Source organism: Protopterus annectens, chromosome 6.part0 (assembly GCF_019279795.1).
Source record: "Protopterus annectens isolate FY-2018-M chromosome 6.part0, PAN1.0, whole genome shotgun sequence".
Taxonomy (NCBI): domain Eukaryota; kingdom Metazoa; phylum Chordata; order Ceratodontiformes; family Protopteridae; genus Protopterus; species Protopterus annectens.
Genome location: NC_056737.1, coordinates 103609239 through 103637138, shown reverse-complemented (window position 1 = coordinate 103637138; position 27900 = coordinate 103609239). Strand labels below are relative to the sequence as shown.

The following is a 27900-nucleotide window of genomic DNA, read 5'->3' as shown; positions in this document are numbered from 1 at the left end:
CTTCTGGCACTGAGCAGCATTACCCTTAGTTTTTTCCTTTTTGTGTTCTAGGGTGGTAGGTTTAGAATTTGAGCCTTGCCTAAAAGGCACTATGGGGGTGGCAAGAGCCTTTGCCAATATCCGAATCCCAGGGTGACAGGTGCAAGCCGTCCCTTGGCAGCGTGGCTTGTCCAGCATGTCATCCCAGGCAGACAGATACTGGATCCCCTTTGAATGACACCAGTGTTTAAGCCAATTGTTAAAGCTGATCATCTTATCTCTGTATTGTGGCATCATTCTTGGTGAAGGTAGGATACTGCTCAAGGTCAGGGTCATACCTGCCTGGGCTACATAATCAGAGAGCTCCTCAATGTCTCTTTTCATGTAGTCCAAGGAGGTACGTCTCAGGTCGTTTTCACCAGCGTGGACAATGACTGAGTCATATTTGTACCTGCTGTTGAGAGACCTGAGTGCTTGCGTTATGTGGCGGATTCTAGCGCCCGACAGACAGCTTACTGTGACCTTCTCCTTACTCAGTCTGGTGAGCGGGACGTCAGTGTGTCTGACTATGGAGTCACCAATGACTAGTGTGTCTGGCATTGTGTTTGGCCTTAAGGGCTGTGACTGTTTGACACTCTGACTGTGAGGTCTATGTGTTGCAGGTGTTGTGTTCTGAGGTGGTGGTTGTTTGGGTGTCTGCTTTGGTGGCCTCTGCTGTTTTGGTAGATTTTGATCAGAGCCTCCAGTATGTCTTTGTGTGTTTATGTGTATGATTTGAGGTTGTAATGGTACTATGTGAGACTGGGTCTATAGTGTGTGTGGTAACCTTCTCCTCCTGACTGGTCTTGCCAGTCCTATGTTGAGAGAGCTCAGCCTCCAGTTTGGCCGTATAGTTGCATCTCGCATGTATTTGTGTTTTGTGGGAGGAGGAGAGGGTTGTCTGTGTACATGAGGCAATTGTAACATTGCCTCAATATTCCCAGGTTCACCAGCTGAGCAGGAGAGGACACTAGCAACTGATCCCTCGACATGCTAGAAGGATAGACAAAAACTTTAAAAAGATTCCGGGATGTGGGTGACCGAGAAATGGGGGTTGCCTTTTGGGGTGCTATCTATAAGAGTGCCGTATCAAGGTAATAAGTACTGTAGGAGCAAGTGCTAGGTTTAACAGATAGAGAATAGTCTACTTAGAGTCAAGTAGAGATGATCTTTTTAGTTATAGGATACGCTGATTAGATCAGTAGTATAGGTCGAGGAAGGTAGTTTCAAGGGAAAATTTGAAGAGTGGACTTTAGGTAGCCGGAATAGTTTAAACCTGCTTAACCGGCGCTGCCCTAGTGTGCAACAGTGGCAGCTCCGGCTAATGCAGCTAAAGCGTGCTTTATAGCAGGGGCTGGAAAAGACAGGAAATGACCCAAAATGGCCAATAAACTACAAGTTACTGCCTTAAACCACTCCTCTGAGGACAAACAGGCAGCTCAGTACTCCCTACTCCCACTAGTGAGTAAAGAAACTACCCTTTGACCAAACAAGGAAAATGGAGAAAACAGGAACCAAGACAAAGCCCAGGGATCAGCAAAATCTGGTCTCTGGAACACTAGTTAGGAAAGTATGGAAAGGAAGGATATTTTTTTGTTTTTTCAAGTTTTTTTACAGAAAAGCAGAAAACACAATAAATGCTATGATTTTCGATTAAATGCTATCAAAAGCTAGTACACTTGAGTGTATTAGCCTGTAGTTTAACTTTTAGGCAAAACTTAAACTAGCAAGTGCAGTAAACAGTTTTAGCTTATAAACACAGAAAAAACAGTGCAAACTTTGATAAAATAAGCAGAAACAGTAGTCGAAAGGCACAAAAAGTCGAAAAAAGCCAAGAAAAATACTTAAAATCTGGAAAGGTAGTCTTTTCTGGTCTCTGCTGCTAGAGGAACACTGCTGGCCACCACGAGGAGCTGTGCTGAGTTCTCAATAGCTGGAAAAGCCCGCCAAAGCGTGCTTTATAGCAAGGAGGTGGAAAAGACAGGAAATGACCCAAAATGGACAATAAACTACAAGTTACTGCCTTAAACCACTCCTCTGAGGACAAACAGGCAGCTCAGTACTCCCTACTCCCACTAGTGAGTAAAGAAACTACCCTTTGACCAAACAAGGAAAATGGAGAAAACAGGAACCAAGACAAAGCCCAGGGATCAGCAAAATCTGGTCTCTGGAACACTAGTTAGGAAAGTATGGAAAGGAAGGATATTTTTTTTTGTTTTTTTCAAGTTTTTTTTACAGAAAAGCAGAAAACACAATAAATGCTATGATTTTCGATTAAATGCTATCAAAAGCTAGTACACTTGAGTGTATTAGCCTGTAGTTTAACTTTTAGGCAAAACTTAAACTAGCAAGTGCAGTAAACAGTTTTAGCTTATAAACACAGAAAAAACAGTGCAAACTTTGATAAAATAAGCAGAAACAGTAGTCGAAAGGCACAAAATGTCGAAAATAGCCAAGAAAAATACTTAAAATCTGGAAAGGTAGTCTTTTCTGGTCTCTGCTGCTAGAGGAACACTGCTGGCCACCACGAGGAGCTGTGCTGAGTTCTCAATAGCTGGAAAAGCCCGCCAAAGCGTGCTTTATAGCAGGGGCTGGAAAAGACAGGAAATGACCCAAAATGGCCAATAAACCACAAGTTACTGCCTTAAACCACTCCTCCGAGGACAAACAGGCAGCTCAGTACTCCCTACTCCCACTAGTGAGTAAAGAAACTACCCCTTGACCAAACAAGGAAAATGGAGAAAACAGGAACCAAGACAAAGCCCAGGGATCAGCAAAATCTGGTCTCTGGAACACTAGTTAGGAAAGTATGGAAAGGAAGGATATTTTTTTTGTTTTTTTTCAAGTTTTTTTACAGAAAAGCAGAAAACACAATAAATGCTATGATTTTCGATTAAATGCTATCAAAAGCTAGTACACTTGAGTGTATTAGCCTGTAGTTTAACTTTTAGGCAAAACTTAAACTAGCAAGTGCAGTAAACAGTTTTAGCTTATAAACACAGAAAAAAACAGCACAAACTTTGATAAAATAAGCAGAAACAGTAGTCGAAAGGCACAAAAAGTCGAAAAAAGCCAAGAAAAATACTTAAAATCTGGAAAGGTAGTCTTTTCTGGTCTCTGCTGCTAGAGGAACACTGCTGGCCACCACGAGGAGCTGTGCTGAGTTCTCAATAGCTGGAAAAGCCCGCCAAAGCGTGCTTTATAGCAGGGGGCTGGAAAAGACAGGAAATGACCCAAAATGGCCAATAAACTACAAGTTACTGCCTTAAACCACTCCTCTGAGGACAAACAGGCAGCTCAGTACTCCCTACTCCCACTAGTGAGTAAAGAAACTACCCTTTGACCAAACAAGGAAAATGGAGAAAACAGGAACCAAGACAAAGCCCAGGGATCAGCAAAATCTGGTCTCTGGAACACTAGTTAGGAAAGTATGGAAAGGAAGGATATTTTTTTTTGTTTTTTTCAAGTTTTTTACAGAAAAGCAGAAAACACAATAAATGCTATGATTTTCGATTAAATGCTATCAAAAGCTAGTACACTTGAGTGTATTAGCCTGTAGTTTAACTTTTAGGCAAAACTTAAACTAGCAAGTGCAGTAAACAGTTTTAGCTTATAAACACAGAAAAAACAGTGCAAACTTTGATAAAATAAGCAGAAACAGTAGTCGAAAGGCACAAAAAGTCGAAAAAGCCAAGAAAAATACTTAAAATCTGGAAAGGTAGTCTTTTCTGGTCTCTGCTGCTAGAGGAACACTGCTGGCCACCACGAGGAGCTGTGCTGAGTTCTCATACACACGAGCATTACCTCAGTTTTATAACACAGCTGTTTTAGATATCTAACATGACTTAGGCCTGTCTCTGAGGACTGCATGTAAGGAAACATGTGAATAGAAGCTATATACCTGTAAAGGGAAGACTTGCTGGCACAAGAAAGATAACCAAAAGGTTTATTAATTTTAATGGGTTACAGTGGCACTGCAATAAATTCAATGGTTTATACTACAGTCATGCAGGAGGGACACAACCACTGTTAATACTTTGGTTAATAATTCAGTTGGCATTACTTAAGTTAAATGTCTGGGTACTAGAAAGGTGTGCCAAAATTCAGGGCAGCTGCTCCTGCACACTCCTGTACACACATATACTTAATGCTGAGCTTCCAGGTATGAAAAGGAAATGTGTCACTTAGCATGATATGTTTTTAGGATAATGCGTTTATCCATTATGAACAGCAGTTTATACTGCTTTCATTTCTAAAAGAAATACGGTAACATTATACCATGTTCATCCTAGTATGTATTTTGAATGACTATGTAATGCATTACAGGAAAATACATGCATTATGGGGCAGCAATTTTGGTTAATTTTAAGCCTCAGTAAAACTAAATTGCAATACTTCACTGGAAGGACAAGAACAGCTACTTGGTCATGGGTATGTGGGGAAGGGGGGATACCAGACATTCTAAGGTTTACCTTCTCTTGGACCAGTAAGAATAGGGTTCAACATATGCAGGCAACAAGTAAGAGGCAGGAGTACTGTCATACACAAGGAAATGAGGAAATGAAGCTCTGTGTCCAGGAGACCCATCTGAATTCCAATCAGCAAGATAAGCTGACAAAATCTGGGTGTATTCTGGCATACTATGCCATTTACAAGAGTGCTATCAGAAGAGGGGTAGCTTCATTAATAACCTTATTTAAACAGAACCGTGTCATTATGGTACAGAAGACAGCTTGGGCAGGTTTTTGGAGAGCCTTGAGCTTTGCATTGTTCAGTGTTTACCCTTTACTACACAAGATTATAAATAACGATAGCTAATTACTGGCATTTCGACAAATGGTAGACAGGAATTTAGCTTGTAATGTGGCTGTAGTACAGAGATGTCTCAAGAGGTGGGGCCTATGCCATCAAACTACTGCATGCTGTCCTTCTACACCTGCTTGGTGTAGATGACAGGGCTAAGGAAACCAAGTCAAAAACCTCAAGTCATCCATGTTTACATGATTTCAATTTAACAAATCCCATTTGAAAAAAAAGCAGTTAAAATTGTTACATACAGACAAATTAAAATAGTTAAATATCAAGGTGTTTTCTTTGAGTGAGTTGATGAAGACCATCAAGGTCTGCTGGCCTTTAACTTCATTAGGCAGGTGGTTCCAAACGGCTACAGTCAGCTTGGAGAACGCTCTTTCTCCCATAAGTGTTCTGAAGCATGGGCAGGCCAAGTTAAAGTTATTTTGCTTCTGTAGGGTAGTTTTGGACTGTAAAGGGTAGCTATACCATTAGAGGGGAGGAGTAACTTACTCTTAAAACACTGAAAAGCAGTACACATAAAAGCAATGTGAACTTATTGTGTACTAGCAGCCATTTAGTATCTTGTAGTGATCTGCTATGATGTATGAACAGATCTGCCAACAGTATAAATCTACACATTTTGTTTACCACTACCTGAAGCCTTTGAGTGTTGTTGGATGAATGAAGAGGCAGTAAAGGTTGTCTGTATTCAAGCCTGGAAAAAGGAACATCTCTTGCTATGGTGTTATAGGCAGTAGGCAAAAGATGTGTAATCCTAATCCTGTGCCGTACTTTTAACTGAGATTATACTGTACAGACATTCTAGGGGGCATTGTTAAACACATATTCTCTCTCTTCCTGGAAAATCATTTTAATTAATGCATTTTTAATTTTAAGTGGTAATACGCTGGTCAGTATGTATATTCCATACTCTACTGATGTTTCTCAACTTAAATAATGGATGACTTTTACAATGCATATAACAGGTTACCCCTTACTGTACTTTTCTTCATAAATCGATAAGCTTAAGGCTAAACTGGACTGTTGCATTGCTGTAATTAAATTTGTTTCTGCTACTTAGGAGCTGGTCCAATAATTACATTCTCTTCCCTCTAAACTGCTTCGCCTACAATGAATCTACAACAAAGTCGCCTTTAAAATCTTATTAAAATGTTTCAGTAGTTATTTCTGTGAAGCATACCCTTTGTTCTTCTAATATAATTGTCAAAGAATGAAAAGCAAAACAAGCTCATCTTAACTTACATACTAAACATATTTAATTTCTTGAATCTTGTTCTTTGCTGACCGAAAAGGTTAAAAATGAAAGCTTAAAATTTATCAGTTTCATACTTCTCTATATTCAATGTGTAACAACTACTTAGTTGCAAGTTATGTTGGAAAATAAACTTTGTTCAAATGTATACAAACAGACCCAGATGACAGCAGAAAATAGATTTTGTTTATGAAGTTGTACCTTGTTTGGTCGACCAATGAAAGGATTGTTCCCACAACGCTGATTGATGACATCACGTATAAGGTGTTTTTGTCCATTGTAGGTTGTCAAGATGCTGATTCTCTCTGCAGGATAACCCAGAAGCCGCATGTACATGAATAGTGCAACAGCATACTCTGCTTCACCCAGGTTCTAAGAAATGACAACACAAATGACTAGGTCAGACAGTAGCTCTTATCACCAAATTCTACATCACAGACTGCAGAAACGATAGCGCAACAGAAAGTCAATCTGTCACACAGCTTGCCTCCAATAGAGTGAAAGCAAAAGTACTGTCAACTCTCAAATGCTATTAAAAAAGTAGAAAGTGCATGGTCGCCATGCATGGTAGAAGTGAAACATCTGTAAAAAGTGCGAAGGAAAGCCCATATGTCTGTCACGCACAACTAACCATTTCACAAAGTTTGATGTAGCACTGAGTAAACACGAAGCAAGCAATAATGCCTAACAGTGTGCATGTTAATGTGTAATTAACACCCATCCAGGGTTGTCATGAGGCCCAACATCCCTGGAAGGGCATACTGTGCTTAGAGAATGGGCTTTCTGTAAAAGTGTTGTGTTTTACTTACTTATTTATATTTTTATTACTATATTATTTTTTTTTACTATATTATTGGTTTTATATATTTTTGATGTAAAATATTTCCTCTGCCTAATGTTTCACATTTGCTGTACTATAATGTAAATGTTTTTGGAGGAAGCATTTTACATTCAAAATATAACACTTAAAAAAAAAAATAACCAGATATTTATTTTTTGGTCTCTTCCTCCTAAAATGTTTGGTTCTTTGGCAGTCATTACAGATTGAAGTTACTAAATACTGACATACATTTGAGTTTCAGACTTTTATTTTCTTAAGAAAATTCATGCTAACAGAAATCCTTTACTTAAGCAATTTTGTAATTTTAAAAGAGCAACAATTAAAATATTTTTTCTATTTTTTAGTATTTATCTGGATTTCTTCAGCTTTCAGGTCCAGAGATATGCAAAGCTCTTTACTGCTGCGGCTGCTGTGTCTCACTCTCTCACATGCACACCTCTGGTTCAGAAAAGGCATGCTAACAGAAACCCTGTTATTCTAGCAACTTTGCCAGTTTATAGGAGCATTTTTTTTAAATTGGTACTATTTTTATTGCTTTGTTCCTCCGTTATTTGTGGCTCTGTCCAGATTTCCTGTGGTAAGAGTTTGAAGGGTCTATATTAGATCAGCGAACGCTGATTGATCGACCTTATGTAACCGAAGGCTTACAATCTCGAACTGTTAGATCAGCGATTTTTTTCCTAGGGAAAAAAATCGCTGATCCAAAACACATACACACAACACAAGCACACCAAACAAACAGAAATCCATACACGTACACCTAAAATCTGACACCTAACCGTACACTAAACTATGCACACACCACTAACTATCCACTTACATTAACCCAAACCCTAACCCTATGGTCCGTCACCATCGCACACTCACCTCACCCGCTCCCTAACCCTAACTCACCTAAACCCATACTAACCCTCACGTCCACACAATCGCACACATACCTAACCTGCGCCCTAACCCTAACTCACCTAACCCACCCTAACACTCACATCCACACAATCGCACTTACCTGAATCCGATCTGTAACTTTCCACCACAGCACTGAAAATACCAAAGCAACAGAAACGGACAACCAAATTCTTTCCCTAGGACAAAATGTGGGTTTCTGTTGCTTCGATATTTTGAACAATCATTTAAATGAGTTCAATCAATCAGCGTTCGCTTGTTTAAGCATTCGCTGATCTAATATAGACAAGAGTTTAAAAGGTACAGAAAGCTTTCAACCGATGCTGGTGCTGCCAACAGATCAGTCAACCACGGTGTGTGTGTGTGTGTGTGTGTGTGTGTGTGTGTGTGTGTGTGGAAAATGCATGCCAAGGGAAACCCTGTTAGTCTAGCAACTTTCTAAGTTTATAAGAGCAATATTTAAAATCTGTCACTATTTTTGGTCCTTTGTTCCCTCGTTACTTGTGGCTCTGTTCAGATTTTTTGTGGTTAAGAGTTTGAGAGGTAAGGAAAACTTTCAATTGATGCTGCCGCTGCCAGGTGATCGCTACATCTCTCTCAAATCTCTGTTGAAAATGCATGCTAAGGGAAACTCTGTTATTCTACCAACTTTCCAAGTTTATAGTTGCAATCTTTAAAATCTGTGCCTATTTTTTGGTCATTTGTGGTTCTATCTGGATTTCCTGTGGTATGAGTTTGAGAGGTATAGTCAAGAGATAAAAGAACCCTTTCAACTGATGCTGCTACGAGGTTATCACTTGATAGCTCTCACTGTGTGTGTGTGTGTGTGTGTGTGTGTGTGTGTGCGCGCGTGCGTGCGTGTGTGTGTGTATGAAAAGGTGAAGGGGAGCTCTTCACACCACCCTATAAGAAGTTTCACTTCAAAAGCAAGTCAGATAAAATAAAACTGCAAGTATAAGAAAAGCAAAAAAAAAAAAAAAAAAGCTAACGCAGAAAAAAGGTTATGCCTTGGAACGACTTTATATTTGCCCCTCTATAGATTCACTCAAAATTATTAGCTTACGTCAGTCATGCAAAGAACTAGCTTTGAATACAGTTATACATTTTCATAGCTAAAAATGAAAAGTTATGTACTTACCATAAAGTTAGATCTGTCTTGTCTTATTTTCATCTAGTTCAACCTTTGGGTTATCACACCTGACCAGATCTGACCTTGGCATTTTTCAGAAGCTTGGATCCAGGGCTCTGACTCTTCCCCTGCACATGCCCTCGGTTACCCAGAGCACCTTATATTGAAGTTTGCTTTCTTATAGTTAAAAGATTTTATCCCATAAAACCTATCATCAATAATTATGGAACCATGAGCAACAGCAAGAAGAAAAAACTGTCAGGTCCAATCATTAGATCGGTGTCTAAAAATGAGAATTTAGGATGGGGGAAATGAAGGGAGGGATGTTGAATCAGACGAAAACAAGACAACATACATTTACATTTAGCATTATGGGAAGTACATGACTTTCATATCCGATGTCTGTTTTTGTCTGACTGAAATTTTGGCACACATTCGCAGCTACTAAAACACCTGGGTAGAATCAAGGAAGGTTATTCCTGAGAATGGTGGACACAAAGGATTATGGGATCGGGATTGTACATCCAACACTTAATACGACACAAAGGTATGAACAGTAGATCGAGTAGCTGCAGCACAAATCTCATCAGTAGGAACCCTATCATTAAAGGCTGTGGAAGTAGCTACCGGCTTGGTAGAATGAGCCTTTGGTTTGCAATGTAAAATCAGTCTCAGTTTTTCATACACTAAAATTATGTAGTCAGAAGGCCAAATGGATTGAATTATGTCAGAAACTCGTTGACTAAATTTAGCGTTAGAAAAGGCAAGGAAGAGTTGGATCAGACTTTCTGATATTTATCCTATGATGAACATCTAGCAAATGTAGAATATATTACCCTTTGTTGGAAACTTTTGCCAAAAACTCTGATAAACTGACACTTTGATTAAGGTTTGCTTCAGATGCCACCTTCAGGAGAAAATGTGGATTTGTTCTGTAATATACTCTGTCTTTATGGAAAACCGGATGTGGAGCTAAACAAGCTAAGGTTCACATCTCCAAAATCCTCTCTGCTGATATCACAGCCACCAAAAAGTGCGTCTTCCAAGACAGAAATTTTTGATCTACCATAGATGCCATTTCAAACTGAACTTTTGTCAAAGCCTGAAGCATGACAGTAATATCTGATGGATTAACCAGATCCTTGATGGGAGTTTGTAAAAGGAATGTTCCTTTGAAGAAAGCCCTGGAAACTTTTAGGGAAGCAAAAGAAGTTTGGCTCTGCCCTATGTGAAAATAGGAAGTAGTCATTGGATCCCTTCTGAAACAACTCTGCCAAAAAATCTAAAAATTGATGGAAATGGGCTGATAAAGAGTTCAAACCTCCATTTACTAAGATAAACTTTCCTGGTATTTGGTTTCTGAGAAGAGGATAATTTTTGAATAACTGGGACAGACAGCCTGGCTTCATTAACCCAAATTAAAATTGGAGAAATCATAGGGTTACCAGCATTTTCTGATCCTGGTGAGTCTTACTGGATAGGTGTGTGAAGGCTGCCAGCCTAGCTAGATAGAATTTTGCAAATAATTCTATGTCCTTATAAATATTAATATGATCCACAGTCTTGTGTAACAAATGTAAAGAAAACTGTACATGTTCTGAGCTTCAAAGATGTAACCACAGTGCACCCTGCTGGAAGAAAGTGGACAAGTAAAGCATGTTATAACTGTTTGATCTGAAGCTCGGAGACAGGATGTCTTGGCTAAGAAATTCTTTCTACTGTTCTAAGACATAGATAATTACTAGGTTTCACATGTAAAGGTGTCTTTTATTGCTGTGGTTTACTGGCAAGTGCAGGTTACAAAGAAATGTACATTATGAGTTTCTGCTGGCCTGGGAACTAAAGGAGAAGTGAAAAAAGTGATATAATCTGAGATGAGTCAGCAATACTGTGCATTATCGATTTAAAACTTTTGAAGAGAGAAAGATTGAGCATTTTTGTATTTTGTTCTGGATCTGACAACAACTCACCAGGCACTTGCTTTGCTCTGTAAGTAAAGTTATTTAGAACATTGTATTTCTCTTAGAGATAGACAGAATATAGCCAGATTAGTCTAGCTGTTTTCTATATTTGTCAGACTATCCTACAGTATTGTTTTAAAACATTTTTTCTGTGATTTCTGAACTCTTTATTGTCATTGTGTTGAAGTAATAAATATTGTCTTGTGTTTTTACTATTTATTATTAAATATTTTTAAACCTTTCAACTGTGGTTGTTTTGTATAGAGATAATTTAATCTCTAGAGTACTTGCATGTATTTTGTGATACTGTACAAAGCCACTCCAATAGCCTAGATGTTCGTCACACTTACTAACTGGATAATAATAATATTGCACAGTAAAATTGGACACCCTTTGGTAAGGCCCTTATTAGTTCATAGGTAGGTACTAGGCTATCGGCCCAAGGGCCTACGTAAACCTAGCCAGCAAGGTACCACAGCTTACGCCACCCAAGAAAGTTATTTTCCTGTGCCAATGTCCAGCAGAGACAAAGAAGTGATCCCGGGGTGTATTTCCTATTTCCCATCCACTCATCAAGATTTTTCTTGAAGAGTGCTAATGAAGAACTTTGCTTGACATAGATGGGTAGCTTGTTCTAGAGTACAGGAAGTCTCTGGGACAGGAATCTATCCCTCCAGCGTGTCCTGTTTATTGTGGTGACAAGGTTTAGGTCCCTGTGTAGCTTGGAGGGATTGGGATTTCTTTAGGTGTAGCATGTCCAACAGCTCTGGGTTTGACATAGCTTTATATGTTAGGCAGAGATCACCTTGGAGTAGGCGATATGTTATGGAGTAAAGCTGAAGTTTTTTGAGGCAGTCAGTGTAGGGCATTTGTTTGAGGCCAGTAATCCCCTTTGTGAGGTACTTCTGTGGCCTTTCCAGCTGCTGCAGATGTATTGTGAGGTACATTCCAAAAGGGGCGTTGTACTCTATAATGGGTCTAATGAGTGACAATTAGAGGGGAACAATGACCTCTTTTTTCCTGGCTGAGAACCTTTTTATGATGAGGTGTGCCATGTAGAAGGACTTCCTGACTACTGTGGTGATGTGACTATCAAAGGAGAGACTACTGTCCACCTGGGTCCCAAGGTCTCTTATCACGCATTCGGTGTTAAGTAGATTGTTGCCTATGTGGTAGTTCATGGGTACAGAGCTTTTACCAAAGGGGATGACATTGCACTTTTTGGCATTGAGCTTAAGGCCATGGCTCTGACACCAGGCATCTGTCTCAGTGAGCTGATAAATACTGGTTGGTGGCAGTGAATTCTACCTTATAGTCTGGAGAGAAGGGGGCATAGATGGAGAACCTGAGCCAGCCTTCCTCAGCAGTGTCTGTATATAACTCATATCTCAAAGTGTGTGTGTGTGTGTGTCAGCTACTTGGGCAGAGACACGAAGCACTGGTTAGACACAGAGGGTGCTGGAGGTTTTGACTTGACCACTAGGCTGAGATCTGTACCCTATAGCTGTGCCAGTGGGGAGTCTTATTGGGGATCTCGAGAGAAAGGGGGAAACCAGCCCCAGTCTGACTGTGATCTTATTCATAGATTTTCATAGATTAGTACTAGGCTAACTGCCCTTGCGAGCCATTTTAAGCCTAGCTAATTATCCCTTGTGAGACTCAAACTTGCTGCTTGTGTGTGTTGTAAACAAAACAACTAACCAACCACCCACCCAACCCAACACCATCTCTGTGTGCTCTTAAGGGAAATTGTACTTTACTGTGTGTGTACTTGTTATCCTCCCAATGTGGACACCCCTCACTGGTGAGGACTGAGGCTCCTTAATTACTGGGCCAAGGCACTGGCATCACATACTAATTTTTTGGCAGTGGTGGGATATCCACATTGAATATTGTTTGATAGTGGTGAGTTAGCCACATCACATATTAATTGGATTGTAGTGGTGTGGATAGTGAATTCCTGTAGCTTGTGTGCAGTGACCACTGAAGGTGTTTTTGTACTCTAAATCAGCCACACAGTGAACATCACAACTGTTTTATTTCTTTTGTTAGCTTAGTTAGTCAGAGAGAGCAGGTAAGCATGTCAGAGAGGAGTGTGGCAAGCTGACAAGGAGCCATTTGGCTGAGATGTGCCAGGCTAAAGGACTGGTGCATGGAAACCTGACTAAAGCAGACATGATTGCAGCTTTGGTCCCAGCTGCATCAGAAAATAGCAACCAGGAGGATGATCAGACTGGCCATGGAGATGTACAACACTCAGAGAATGGACAGCTCAACCTTTCTACAGAGAACTTAAAAATCCATCTGGAGCTAGAGAGACTTGAGTTGGAGGCCAGGTGTTTGGAAATAGAAGCTGAGGAGAAGGAGATGCAGAGGTAACATGAAAAGGGATGCTGACTCTTCGCCAGAGTCATGGAGGTAATGGGGAAGGGAGTAACTGGACCCCAGAAGCACAACAGGTCAGTTAATTTATTTCACAGTTTACAGAGGGGGATCATTTTGATAGTTTCATTTATATATTTGAGAGGGTATCAGGAGCGGCCTTAGGTCAACTGGTGCCCTAGGCAAAAAGGCTCTACAGCGCCCCCACCACACCACCCAGTGCCCCCATCCTGGTCTACCTACACCAAAAAAATACTGGAAAAGCGCCTCTACTAGAGCAGTGCCCTAGTTGGCCTATGCCTAAGATCAGCTATGGAGGGTATGTAAACAGCATGGTGTTGACCAAAGGCTCTGGGTACAGTTCTTGCCACGTTTACTCCATGGTAAAGCTGTAATAGTGCTGTCTAAACTATCTGATTGTGAATTTTTTAATTATACTGCTGTTAAGAATTGTTTGCTAGAATTTTTTAAGCCAAGACCTGAAGCTTATATGAAAACGTTTTGTGAGGATAGATGCAAGGCAGATGAAAGTGTGTGTGAATATGTTGCTGAACCGAGCACTTATTTTCATAGGTGGGTGAGTGGATGTCAGGCCCCCAATTTTGAAGGGCTGGCAGACCTTTTGGTGAGGGAACAAACCTTTAGCACTTTGCCATGGGGATCTGGTTAGCTGATAGACAATGTGCTACTTCAGATGAGTTGGGGAAGAAGGGAGACCTATACCTAGCATGCAGGGCATCACTGCACAGGAAAGGGACACCCAGTGCTGTTCATGGGTCTAAAGGAACACACTGTGGGCAACCCAGACTGCCCCAACAGAATATGCCAGTAGCACGTGAAGCCACTAGTTCAGGGACATGTCTATGACCTAGGGTTAAATGTTTTGAATGCAACCAGTGGGGAGATGCAGCACACAGATGTCCATGGAAGCAAGGTGGGGAACAAAAGGTGAGGGAGACAGCAAGTGGGACAACAAAATGCCAACAGTAAGTTGTCTTGAGACAACAAGGGTAACAAACTACCACAAGAGGTTATACCCTATTGCAGTAAATGGCAAAGAGACCACTGCTAAGAGAGACACAACCTCTGACATAACCATTGTGAAGCCTGCAATGGTTACAGAGGAACACTACTTGCCTGGGCAGTCCACTCCAGTCAGAGCTTTAGGAGGGACCCCACTGCAAATAGCTTTGGCTAGGGTTCACCTTGACTGGAAGGGTGGAAAAGGAAGCCAGCAAGTAGGTGTGTTTGAGGATATCCCTGCATATGTCCTGATAGGGAATGATTTTTATAATGCAGTACCATGTACTCATGCAGTTACATGCAGTCAGGCTTGGAGACAAGCATGTGGGTCTGGACGCCTGGGGGAGACCCAGACAGACCACACACTTGCAGCCAGGACTGGTGAGGTAGTTACTTCAGGGAGGGAGCTACCCTGTAGCAGTAAGACTGAAGGTGAGCCACAACTGTTTTTTGGTGCTGATGTTCCCTTGGACAGAGTGACTGCAAGGGCAGAGGTGAGTAGCAGTACCCAGGCTGTCAGTGAGGCACCTCTGTCAGAGGATACCATTCTTCCTGTGGAAGGGGAGTTGGGAAGGGTTACAAAGAGAGAGACAGGTTCAGCTCTCAGACCGTACATTACAAGCTGAGGCAGGTAGCTAGTGAAGCACCTGATTCTCAAGGGAAGGGGGAATCTCTTCACTGGGACAAAAGGTTACTGTTCAGAGAGTGGACCCCTGAGGGAGGGCTAGAAGGTGAAAGGACACATCATTTGGTACTGCCTACAGGCTACCATCTGGCACTTCTAGACATAGCCCATGATATTCCCTTTGCAGGTCATATGGCCATAAAACATATAAAGAGACGCATTATGCAGAACTTCTATTGGCCTGGAATTTCCAGAGATTTAACAGGGTACTGCAGGACCTGTGAGCAGTGCCAAAAGGTGGGCAAGGCAGGAGATAAGGTGAAAGCTCCTTTGATGCTTTCGTCTGTGACTGAGGAGCCATTTCAGAGGGTAGCTATGGATATTGTGGAGCCTCTGTGTACCCCACATTCCACAGGGAAAACATATATCCTAATGGTAGTAGATTATGCTACAAGATACCCTGATGCAGTGGCTTTGTCCTCTAGTGAGGCGGAAAAGGTGGCAAATGCTTTGTTAGCGATTTTCAACAAGGTAGGTTTCTTAGAAGAAATACTGTTTGACAGAGGTGCCAATTTCATGTCAGACTTGCTGGCTTGTCTGTGGAAGTACTGTGGGGTGAACCACCTAAAGACAACCCCCTACCATCCCCAGACTAATGGTCTTGTTGAGAAGTTAAACTCTACAACCAAGTCCATGCTACGTGTATTTGCAGACCAGTTTAATAGGGAGTGGGACAGATATTTGCCCCATCTGTTGTTTGCTTACAGAGAGGTTCCCCAGGAATCCACAGGTTATTCACCCTTTGAGTTGCTGTATGGGCCACAGGGTGAGGGGGCCTCTAGACTTAATTTGTGATGAGTGGGAGGGTGACAGTGAATCTCACAAGGAGTCTGTTGTGACATATGTCCTAAACCTCAGGACAAGGCTCGGGGAACTCATGGGCTTGGCCCAGGAAAACCTGGCAGAAGTCCACCAGTAGAAAAGGTCTGGTATGACAGGAATGCTCGACCTAGAGAGTATGCCATAGGGCAGCAGGTAATGGTTTTCATTCCTGTCAGACACAACAAGTTACAAGCAACCTGGGAGGGAACCTGCAACGTGGTAAGGAAAGTCAGTGATGTTAACTACGTGGTGGAACTGCTAGGCAGGAGCACAAACTGTACCATGTTATCATGATGAAACCTTACCATGATAGGGAGGCCCTTGTGCTGAGTATTTGCAGTGGATTGCAGGAACAGTCTGAAGGAGATCTGGTGACTGATCTCCTCAGTGAGGATCGGACTGACACCTCAGTGGAAGGAGTAGCAATGTCCCAGCAGCTATCTCCTACTCAGGTTTGAGAAATCCGAACAGTGTTACAGGAGTTTGGGGACATGTTTACTGGGAAACCAGGGAGCATCCACCTGGTGCAGCACCAGGTGGATACAGGACCCCAAAGGCATATTAGGCAGGCCCCTTATAGAGTACCTGAGAGAGTCAAACAGTCTCTGAGGGAGGTGATACAGTAAATGTTGGAACTAGGGGTCATTCAAGAGTTCAACAGTCCCTGGGCCTCTCCAGTGGTGCTGGTACCAAAGAAGGATGGCAGCACTAGGTTCTGTGTGGACTACAGTAAATAGTCACAGAGTCAGCATGCCTAGGACAGATGAAGCCCTACAGTAGTTGAGTGGGGCTAAGTATCATCCCACCACTGATCTTACCAAGGGTTACTGGCAAGTGCCCTTGACTCCCAGTGCTAGACAGGGATCAGCCTTTATGACTCCTTTTGGCTTGTATGAGATCATAAAGATGCCCTTTGGGATGAAAACTGCCCCAGCAACTTTTCAGAGGCTGGTGGATCATATCCTAGCAGAAGCAGGAGGGTTTGCCCTACTGCCATCTACAGCCATTCCTGGCAAGAGCACCTTCAGCATGTCAGGAAGGTGCTGGGCAGACTACAGAGGGCAGGGATGACCATTAAGACCAGCAAATGTCAGGTGGGTATGGCAGAGGTTTCCTACCTGGGACATAGAGTGGGGGGTGGTAAGATCAGGCCGTAACCTGCCAAAGTGGAAACCATTCAGGCATGGCCTGCACCTGTTACCAAAAAACAGGTGAGGGTATTCTTAGGGACAGCAGGGTACTAGAGAAAGTCTGTCCCCAGTTATAGTACCATAGCTGCTCCCCTCACAGACCTGACAAGGAAAAACAGGCCAGATAAGGTAGTGTGGACCCCAGCATGTGAGCAGACATTCCAGAAGCTTTGGGAGGATCCCCTGTGTTAGCCAGTCCAGCTTACAGCAAAGAATTTGTTGGCAGGTGGATGTTTCAAACCATGTGGTGGGGCTGTACTTAGCCAGATTTCTTCAGAGGAAGAAGAGCACCCAGTGGTTTATCTCAGTTGTAGGGTTCAACCCAGGGAGAAATGCTATGCAGCTGTAGAAAAGGAATGTCTAGTCATAGTGTGGGCACTGCAGAAACTTTAGCCTTATCTGTATGGAAGGAAATTCACTGTAGTTACAGATCAAAATCCCCTATCATGGTTACATCAAGCCGGCCAGCAAAATGCCGAGTTACTAAGGCGGAGCCTAGGGTTGCAAGCACGATACGTCAGTCCAGCACAGCAGTGGGATTAGCAATGCCAACGCAGATGGGCTCTCAAGACAGGGAATGTATAAGATATATCCAGATAGGCCTAACCCTCTCAAGCAACATTTTTCAAGGGTCACTTGAATACTAGTTTGAGTTCTCCGGGAGGGAGAACTGTGAAGGCTGCCAGCCTAGCTAGATATAATTTTGTAAATAATTCTATGTCCTTGTAAATATTAATATGATCCACAGGCTTGTGTAACAAATGTAAAGAAAACTGTGTATGTTCTGAGCTTAAAAGATGTAACCACAGTGCACCCAGCTGGAAGAAAGCTGACAAGTAAAGCATGTTATGACTGTTTGATCTCAAGCTCGGAGACAGGATGTCTGGGCTAGGAAATTCTTTCTATTGTTCTAAGATATAGATAATTACTAGGTTTCATGTGTAAAAGTGTCTTTTATTGCTGTGGTTTCCTGGCAGGTGCAGCTTACAAAGAAATGTACATTTTGAGTTTCTGTTAGCCTGGGAACTAAAGGAGAAGTGATAAAAATGATGTAAACTGAGATGAGTCAGCAGTACTGTGTATTATCAATTTAAGACTTTCTCAGAGAGAAAGATTGAGCATTTTTATATTTTGTTCTGGATCTGACAACAATTCACCAGGCAACTGCTTTGCTCTATAAGTAAAGTTATTTAGAACTCAGTATTTCTCTTAGAGACAGATAGAATATAGCCAAATTAGTCTAGCTGTTTTCTATATTTTGTCAGACTATCCTACAGTATTGTTTTAAAGCATTTTCCTGTGATTTCTAAACTCTTTATTGTCATTGTGTTGAAGTAATAAGTATTGTCTTGTGTTTTTATTAGTTATTATTAAATATTTTACAGCTTTCAACTGTGGCTGTTTTGTGTAGAGATAATTTAAGTTCTAGAGTACTTGCATGTATTTGGTGATACTGTACAAAGCCACTCCAATAGCCTTGCTGTTTGTCACACTTACTAATTGGATAATAATATTGCACAGTAAAATTGGACACACTTTGGTAAGGGCCTTATTAATAGCTGATAAATAGTGGGTGGTGGCAGTGATTTCTACCTTACAGTCTGGAGAGAAGGAGGCATAGCTGGAGAACCTGTGCCACCCTTCCCCATTAGTGTCTGTATGTTTGTATATAACTCATATCTCAAAGTGTGTGTGTGTGTGTGTGTGTGTGTGTGTGTGTGTGTGTGTGTGTGTGTGTGTGTGTCAGCTACTTGGGCAGAGACACAAAGCACTGGTTGGACAGAGATGGTGCTGAAGGTTTTGGCTTGACCACTAGGCTGAGATCTGTACCCTATAGCTGTGCCAGTGGGGAGTCTTATTGGGGATCTGGAGAGAAAGGGAGAAACCAGTCCCAGACTGACTGTGATCTCTGTGTGCTCTTAAGGGAATTGTACTTTACTGTGTAATTGTTATCCTCCCAATGTGGATGCCCCTCACATGGTGTTAGTGCTGAGGATTGAGGCTCCTTGATTACTGAGCCATTGCAAGGGCATCGGAAGGTGATGGAGAAGATCTGGATGGTGTTCCAACGCCCTGGGCAGATGTACTACAAGAGGCCAGAGGAAGGGGAACCAAACTTGTTGGGGTCAAATTGGGGCAGTCAGGATTACTTTAACCTTGCACCCTCTGGCTTTTTTGAAGAAACTTTGTAATCAGTGAAAGGTGAAAGTGTGGATATAAAAGAGGTCTAGGGGCCAGTTGTGGAGTAGAGTGTCCTTTGGAGTCTGACCATGTGGTGGGAAAAGGGCAAAGTAACTGCTGCACTTATAGTGTAGGAATGAAGCAAAATGACTGCAGCAAGGCTGGCCGCAGTGATTAAAAATGTGCATTGCCACTGTCTGATTAAGGGACCACTCACGGAGCAGAAAAATTGACCAACTTAGTAAGTACACCAGAAAATTGGAAGTCCTTGGGACATGCACTGTAATAAGAAAGTGACAGAAGACATTACCCATTCCAATACTCTCATAGCTTCCTGGCACAGTGGATATGACAGGATTCCTCTCTGCTTGTTGATACACCAGACTACGGCCATGTTGTCTGTCTGAATGGAGATCACACCTTCAAGGAGGGAGTACTAAAAGGCCTGCAACACTAGGGGGACTTCCCTCATCTACAGGACAGTGAAGTGAAGAGTGGCTACTGTTGTTGAGCAAGAACTTTGAACAGTCTTCCCTTTGAAATGCCCTCCCCCAGCCAATAAGGGAGGCAATCATAGTAACTACGGCTATCAGGGGTGGTATGGAGACACTAAGGGGGAGGTCACATACCTACTGTGTTTCCTGCAAATTGGTATAAGGGACAGATTGCTGCAAGAAGCAGGTCAGACATTAGGAACTACTGAACAGAAACAGTCCACTGCAGGACTCTCACTGTAGTACCTTGACTGCAGAAATACAGTGACTGAAGCAGCCATCACACCCAAAAGCTGGAGGACAAGGATGGTGAAGGACCTCTGAAGTTACCTGATGCATGGAAAGTATGCTGGATTGTGGAAGTTTGGGCTATTTTAGAAACTGTGCCCATGTGGGATCTGATAAATTCTATCTGCTGTGTTGGTATCAGTTGAATCTTGGCAAGACTGATCGTGATTCCCAGCTGTGTGCCAAGGTGTAGCATGAAGTCCCTGCACTGAACTAGAACATCCATGGTTGGGTTGGGGTAGTAAGAAGCCAATCATCTATGGGGACACATGAAACCAATGGAGCCTGAGATACAGTGCTACCACTACCATGCATTTGGTGGACATCTTGACAGCTGTGGTGAACCCAAACAGAAGTGCTCCAAATTGAAAATGATTGGCTTCCAGCTGGAAAACAGAGACATCCCCTGGATTGCTTTGCTATCTTCACATGACAGCAGACATTCTAGAGATCTGTGGAGCAGATCCAGTCACCCCTTCCTCTAGAGAGGAAGAATGGACTGTACAGTAACCATTCAGAATTTTGTCCATTTCACAAACTATTTTCTTTGGAACTAAAAAGAACCAAAACAGACTGTGGACTCTGACTAGTCTGGTGAGACCTGCTGGATGACGTTTTTTTCTAGTAGCTTTTTTACTTTTGCTGCTGCAAATTCCATCTGACTGGGTGAAAAATACAGTTGTTTAAAATCTTACTATAGCAGTAGATGTCCTTCTCTTCACTGTTGCAGTATTCTTGACCAAAGGGATTGCCTGCCAAGGATAGCCCAATGTCCAGTCAATATGCCAAAGCCTTTAGTTTTTTATAGGAATTGTACATCACATGTAAGCACAGTGTAATGGTGACACATGGATGCAGACACTCAGAACTGAAAATGTCCATATGGACAAGAAAATCGTGCATCCAGAAGGAGAAAAAGGAGGAAGATGATGATCTCTTCGGCCAGTACAATAAGACAAGGACAAGGTTAGAGCTAGAATAGAGAGGGCAGGAGGGAGCGAGCGAGTACTACAACAGTGACGAGAAGTACAACTATTGTTATAGTAAGATTTTCCACAACTGTACTACGTCCTTTCATATCAGTGTTGCAGTATTATTTACCAAAGTGACAGTACAAGTGCTCAAGAGGAAGTCTGGATGGAGGAAAGCACAGAACAGCCCTCTACAAACACATGCAAGTCTGCCCTGGCCCTGGAAACAGCATCCAAACTGTACAGCTTAGTGAAGGTATGAACTAGTATCCAGATTCTTTAAAAAGACATCAGAAGCAGCAACTGCCCTAGCAGAATGCACCTTTACTTCTTCTTATTCTTCTTTCGGCTTTTCCCGGTTAGGGGTCGTCACAGCGGAACTTAACCTTTACTGCTTTTCCATTAAAAAGAATAACAAAAAAAATGGCTTTAGAAATCCACAAGAAGACAGTTTGCTTAGAAACGGCCAAACTCAAAGTCCTGGGATGAAAGGAAATGAAAAGTTGCTCAGATTAGTTAATAACTTTAGTTTTATCCAAATCATTTCTGACCTATCAAATCCCATGTGTGAAGGAACCTTCTCACTGGCAGACTGTGGAGAAGGAAAAAAGGAAGGTAAATGAACAGAATGATTAAGGGCCAACTCATTGTCCACCTTGGGCATAAAAGAAGGATTAGCATGAACAGTCTCTGTGGAAAATTAAGATAGGAAGAATATCCATGAGGGCCTGAAGTTCAGGCACTCTCTTGGCTGAATGGAGAGCCAAAGAATGACAGTCTTCTAAGTACAATGTTGTAAGGAAGCTGAAGAAGCAGGCTCAAAAGAACCCAGAGTCAATTTTTCAAGTCTAAATCTGCAGTCTCAGGAAGGTGGAATAGGCTCCCTGGAAGGTCTGATATGAAGGATGCCTTTAAGAAACTGCTTGATCTCAAATCTAGAGGAGTCGAGAGCAGACAAGCAGAAATTGCTGACACGAGCATTAACCTGAAAAATATGCCAACCCAGAATGCAGCAGATAAAACAAATAAGAATTTCCACATGTAGGGGATGCTAATGGCAAGAGAGGCACCAGACAGAAAATCATTTCCATTTGGACATACATGATTCCCTGGTTCTGGGTTTCTTGGCCTCCTAGAGAATATGAAGCAAGTCCAAGGAAAACAGGTGCCTGAAGGAAAATTGTCTTGTACAAGATGATCCACCTGGTAAGGTAATTTGTGGAGATTGCCACTGGCCAGTTGAAAAAAGGAGGGGGAACAAATGCTGTCTGAGCCAAAAGGGAGTCACTTTCATGATTTTGGAAGAGTGGTGCCTGATTTTCTGCAGGACTTGTGGTAACTTGGGAAGGCAAGGGAAGCCATACAGAAACACCCCCCTTCTAAGGAAAAGCCAGGGTGTCCATTTTCCAAGCCAGAGGACTTGGGACTCTGGAATAGAAAAGAGGGAGTTGTCTGTTCAGAGCATTGAGAAAAGATCTACCTGAGGAATACCCCACAAATGGACAATGTCCAGGAACACATTTCTGTGAAGCATCTATTTGTGAGCTTGTGTACTGGACCTGCTCAAGGAGTCTGCCACTAGACTGTGCTTTGAGGGAATGTAAACTGCCTGAAGATTCACTTGATACTGAATAGCAAGATCCCAGAAATGAAGAGCTAGTCTGCAAAGGAGACAGGACCCTGTGCACTCTTGCTTGTTGACATACCACATCACTGTGGTCTTGTCTATGAAAACCTTCATGGGATCAGGATGAAAGAGGGAATGAAAAGCCTGAAGAGCCAGAAGCAGAGCCCTCATCTCCTTTATACTGATGTAGTCTGATGTCGGATGAGGAGGCCAGTGATCCTGAAACTCGAAGCAGCCACAGGAGGCACCGCATCCCCTGTCTGAGGCATCCGTAAAGACCTCCTAAGTTGGAACTGGATCTTGAAAAGGAAGCACTGCATTGAGTGAAATTTGATGAATCCACTACTGAAGCTCAAGATTTAGGCAGGAGGGAAAGCTACTGGGAAGTCCAGGGGGTGACAATGTTGAACGGACTCTGATCTGGGGAACCAATGAAGTTTCCTCATATGGAGAGAGGAGGAGGAAGGGATTGATGGAAGCTATGAACTTGAGAACATAAGAAATTCCCTGGCGGTGACAGTTGCCAGAGAAAGAAAGGACTGGAAAAAACAACTAGAGACAGACCCTTGGGGGTAGGCAGAGATGGCAGCAATGGGAACTCTTTGAAGTCTGCAGCCAAGGAAAATATGATCCTGGGAAGGTGTCAGAACTGATTTCTGGAAGTTTATGTTGAATCCCAGACTCTGCAATAGGAAAGTAGTAAACCTGAGATCCTGAAGCAGAGCTTTGGGGGAAGGAGCTTGAATAAGCAGATCATTTAGATAGGGAAAGATCTGAATTCCTCAAATCCTGCGAAAAACAATAACAAGAGTGAGGCATTTGGTGAATATCCTTGGGGCAGTAAAGAGGTTAAAGGGCAAAGCACAGAACTGAAAATGCAAAGAAAAGACAGAGAAATGCAAAAGTTTCCAGAAGAGTAGATGGATGAGGATGTGAAGGAAGGCATCCTTGACATCCAGAAATACCAAAAAGTCCTGGGGTAGCAAAAGAGGGAATAATGTCTGCAGAGATAAAATCTGAAAGGAAGGAATCCTGTTCAGCTGGGATAGATCTGGAATTGGTCCCCAAATGTCCTCCTTTTGTGGGTTTCATGGGACCAGAAGTATTCTGGAGCAAAATCTCATCTTTACCGGGGCAGGACGCATGGCTTAAATGGTGTCCTGAGCCAAAAGGGAGTAAACAAATTTTGGGAAATGAGAAAAGCTCCTGAGGAAGTTGAGGAATGCCTGAAAATTCAGGAAGGGATTTCAAAAGTATGACATATCTCTGACAGTTAATGGACAGAACCCAAGAGTCTGAAGTGATCTACAAACAATTTGAGAGAGACAGAGACAGACAGGACAAGGGAATCTGGCTGAGAGAAGAGTAAGCAAACTGTCAAATGGAACCAGGTGTATTCTGAAAAGAAGGTTTTTGGGATGCAGAGGTCAGAGTAAACTTAGCAGAAGGCACATGCCTAGAAGCCTTCTTGCCCTTAAGAGGAGGGCAAGACTGCCTACAGAAAAAAAAGCAGACTTGGATAATTCTTCCAAAATTTGGGAACAGGAGAAACAAAAATATGTTTAAGCTCCTGCACGGCTTTACCCTTGTGCTGCAGAGACTTGAAAAGTTCAGCTGCAGCAGACCCAAAAAGATTTTTATTATCCAAAGAGGCATCCAAAAGTTTGGCTTTAATGTCATCAGGCAAAGCCTAAAGACGAAGTCAGGAATAATGCCTCATGACTGAACAAAAGGCAGCACCACTGGAAGAGAAATCATCTGCATCATACCTACTTTTGATTGACTGGCAGGCAACTTGAGAAGTACAGTCCTGAGGGGAAGGGGCTGAATCCTTCCCCTCAGAGCCAGGAAGGTCAGAGACCACTTTACAATCCTGAGAACAGAGAACCAAAACACTCGGTCATGAGAGTCTGGTAGGTGATGGCTCTAAAGGATAAAGTGGCAGCAGTAAAAACTTTTTTGCCTAGCCTTTCCACAGCCCTACTAGCTTTATCAGAAGGCAACAGCTTGATAGAGGGCAACAACTTGGACAGCTTATCAGAGGAGAATGACACTAAAGAAGGGTCATCAAAAGGCCATTTATAAAGAAATTTTCACTCCTCAAGCACTTTACAGAATCGATCTGGCTTCTTAAGTGCAAAGGGCTGACAGTCACGGGCCACAGATTCTGCAGAGAAAGTAACCAGGAGGGCAGCCAGAAAAGGAGGAAAAGCGAATGGTTTAGGAGAATCCATCTGTAGGAGCTCATATAATTTTTTTTCTAAATCTGAGGGAGTTAAGAACAATCCCATTTAAAATAATCCATTATACAGGCAGTGGTATCTGCAAAGGAAAGTTCTTCCAGGGGAAACTGGACTTTCAGTCCAAGGGGCAAGTGATTTGGGAACAGTAAGCCAAACTTTCTTCCCTTGAATCTAGGTCCTCATCTGTGGAATCCAATTCCCACGGCCTCTTGAGTGGAGTAGAAGAAAAGGGAGAAGCAGGCATAGAGACCCCTTGAGGAGGCTTCAAGGCCATTAAAGCATTAAAAACACCCTAAGTGAAATCCTGCCATTCACTTTGGGGATCCTTAACAACAGGGGAAATATGCTTTGCTGTTAGTTTCTTTTCTGGGATGTCCTGAGAAAAAACCCTCGAAGGGTCAAGCCCTTTGCGAGACTCAATAATGGTTGTAGGAATCTCCTCCCTAACCAAGATCTGAGGAGTCCTTCAGATATAATCAAGCTGAGGTTCCCCCTCATCATCAGTAAAGATGTTTGAAAAGCCTCTGAGGATGTGCAAAAAGCCTGATCCATGCCAGCCTCAGATGGGGTTGAAGCAGAGGAATCCAAAGCAGCCACCAGACGGTCTTATGGGCTTTCACCAGCCTAAAGAGAGACCTATGGGGAGGCAGGACAGCAACCAAATCAGACCTAACTTTTTTGGCATTCTTCTTGGCTGATGGACAGTCCTCGGGACAGCAGAATTTCACCATAGCACCTTAAACCAAAAACTTAAAGATGCTGGTTCTCCAGGGAGATGGACAAGAAGGAGAGATGACTACAAATGGTCTTAGGCACAATCGCTTGGCAGATAGAGCACTGTGTATGGTCACAGGAAGCACACACACAGAAGAGACACTCATCATGACACTCTTTACAGGGGAATTTTACTCCCTCATTGACATTTTCCCTTTCTGGATGACATGAACACAATAACCATAAAAAAAGAAGATAAAGACAAGAAACATCAACAGGGCACTTATCTGTAAAAACAGCTTGGAATTAGCACAGAAGAAAGGAATTCAGATAGACATTAAACAATGGTGCTTGTTCTCAAAGAAGCTCGGAGGGTGTGCATCCGTATATCACCTTTATGCCCTACACCTTTAAGAACTTAAGAATTTGGTATACTGGCTGGATGTTGGGCTATCCTAAGCACGAAATCCCTCTGGTTAAGAATATTGCAACACTAATATGGAAGGACATCATCAGGTGATTATCCTCTGCATCTATGAATCCCAAGTGATGGCCTGCCAGGTTTGAGGGTGCAAGGATAGGTGCCCCCTGACTGCTACCAGTGTGTGTGGCAGTCGGGCAACCATTCAGAAGTTCTAGAAAGCCTTCTTCATGAAAGGATTCTGCAGGCTGCCTCTTGGATGATGCCCATAACAATTACTCCACAATCCACCCCTTCTTCCCCACAGAATCCTGGCTAAATCCCTGGGAATTTCAGAACCACAGCTATTTCCTCCTTACCTGGTTCTGGAAGAAGGTGTTTTGAGAGGTGGAAAAATGGATTCTAACCGCAGACAGGCTCTTGCCTTTTTGCTCTCTCCTGGTAAGAGTTTCTTTCACTTTAGATCTGAAAAAGGCTGAACCATCAAAAAGACCATTAATGAAGGACATCTTGAAGCCTCCTGTGAAGTCACACAGGTGAAGCCAGGCATGCCAGAAATAGCAATACTGGCGGCTGCTGCCCTGGCCGTACTATCAGTTGCATTGGAAAGCATACTCCACTCATACCTGGATGTCTGCAGGAAAATAACCTGAGAGGGACTTGTTGAATTCTTTCAAGCCCCTCTGAAAACATATCATGCAAGTTAGTTAATTCAGCATTCTAAGTGCAAAAGTCAAAAGTCACTGATGCATATATCTCATTCCCAAATCTGTCTGCAGCCTTGGACTTCCTATTAAGGGGATCGACAAACTTACTCCCTTTGGAGACCTCATTCACGGTGGCTGCTGCCACAAATACAGCATCTACCAGGGGACCCTTGCTCCAGTGTGACCCAGTCCTGGGTGCTACTAACATTGTATCTGGTTTACGCTGTATTGGGTCTGCTACATCAGATTCCTTCCATACCTGCTGAAAAACTAAGTTTATGACTTCATCAGCAGGCTGAACTACCTAGGATGTAGAAGAGTCGGCCCTGTATGCCTCAGAGAACACTGACTCCTCAGGAAAGGGAGCTTCAGCAGACCACCCTCCTCATTGTTTCATCAATTCCAGAATGTCTCTGAAGGAGATGTCCTCATGAGAAAGCCTCTCCCTCATCAAAGTCTCTGCCTTTAGTGGGGAACTCTCATGAAGAGTCCAAATGGCTTCTCTTACAATTGAATTACCTTGGAATCTTTCCTGTAAGAACTTCTGGAGAAGGTTCAGAATCAAACGGGGAGCTCACCTGGCGAGAACACACAAGGCTGAAGGGGACTGACAGTCCCTGGTGATCAGGATAAGTGGAAATGGAGACAGACTCCAAAGGAGGTCAGGATAGAGCTGAGCATGGTACAGACACCTCCTCAAATGTCTCAAAACCCAGTACCAGAATCATCATTAAAGAAGTATTCTGCTAATCTACTTAAAGAAATGATGGGCATCCTCAGTGCCAATTCAACCTAGCTCCAAGGATGACACTGGTACCAAGCTGAGGCACTGAATGAAAGAGAAGAATAATGAAAATTCGGAGTTGACCTTGACACCCGAGCCTCAGCCTCAATGTTTCTGCTCAAAGGCTCATGCCAATCTGACACTGCCTGACACAACACAGTAAAGAAAACCGTGGAAATGGAAGGACTATTGGTTTAAACACTGACACTCTGCTGAGCAGACTTGGATCTGTGGGCTTCTGATCTGACAGCCAGAGCAAAACAGCAGATACCAGTGGAGGAGTTGTTGGGTCTTTGGCCACAGCCACCATGGTCAGCGTTGGAATGACCCACCAGTTGGATCAGAATCTGAAGGAATGTCTGCATTATCCTATTTGACATCTGCTTCCAAAAGACCATAATTGGAAGGACCTGGAAGATGAAGCCACAGAAGGTGGCAGAGAAGAGCCC

The 27900-nt window shown here is 42.6% G+C and overlaps 1 protein-coding gene across 3 annotated transcripts in view; it reads right to left on the bottom strand.

The window, feature by feature from the left end:
• AQR (aquarius intron-binding spliceosomal factor) overlaps positions 1–27900 on the bottom strand; it is a 2539865-nt gene that overhangs the window by 222034 nt on the left and 2289931 nt on the right. For all 3 annotated transcript variants that reach the window (XM_044073871.1, XM_044073874.1, XM_044073872.1), the window contains one exon: positions 6287–6457. In XM_044073871.1, coding sequence (XP_043929806.1) covers positions 6287–6457 — 171 coding nt within the window. The remainder of the gene's footprint in view (positions 1–6286; positions 6458–27900) is intronic.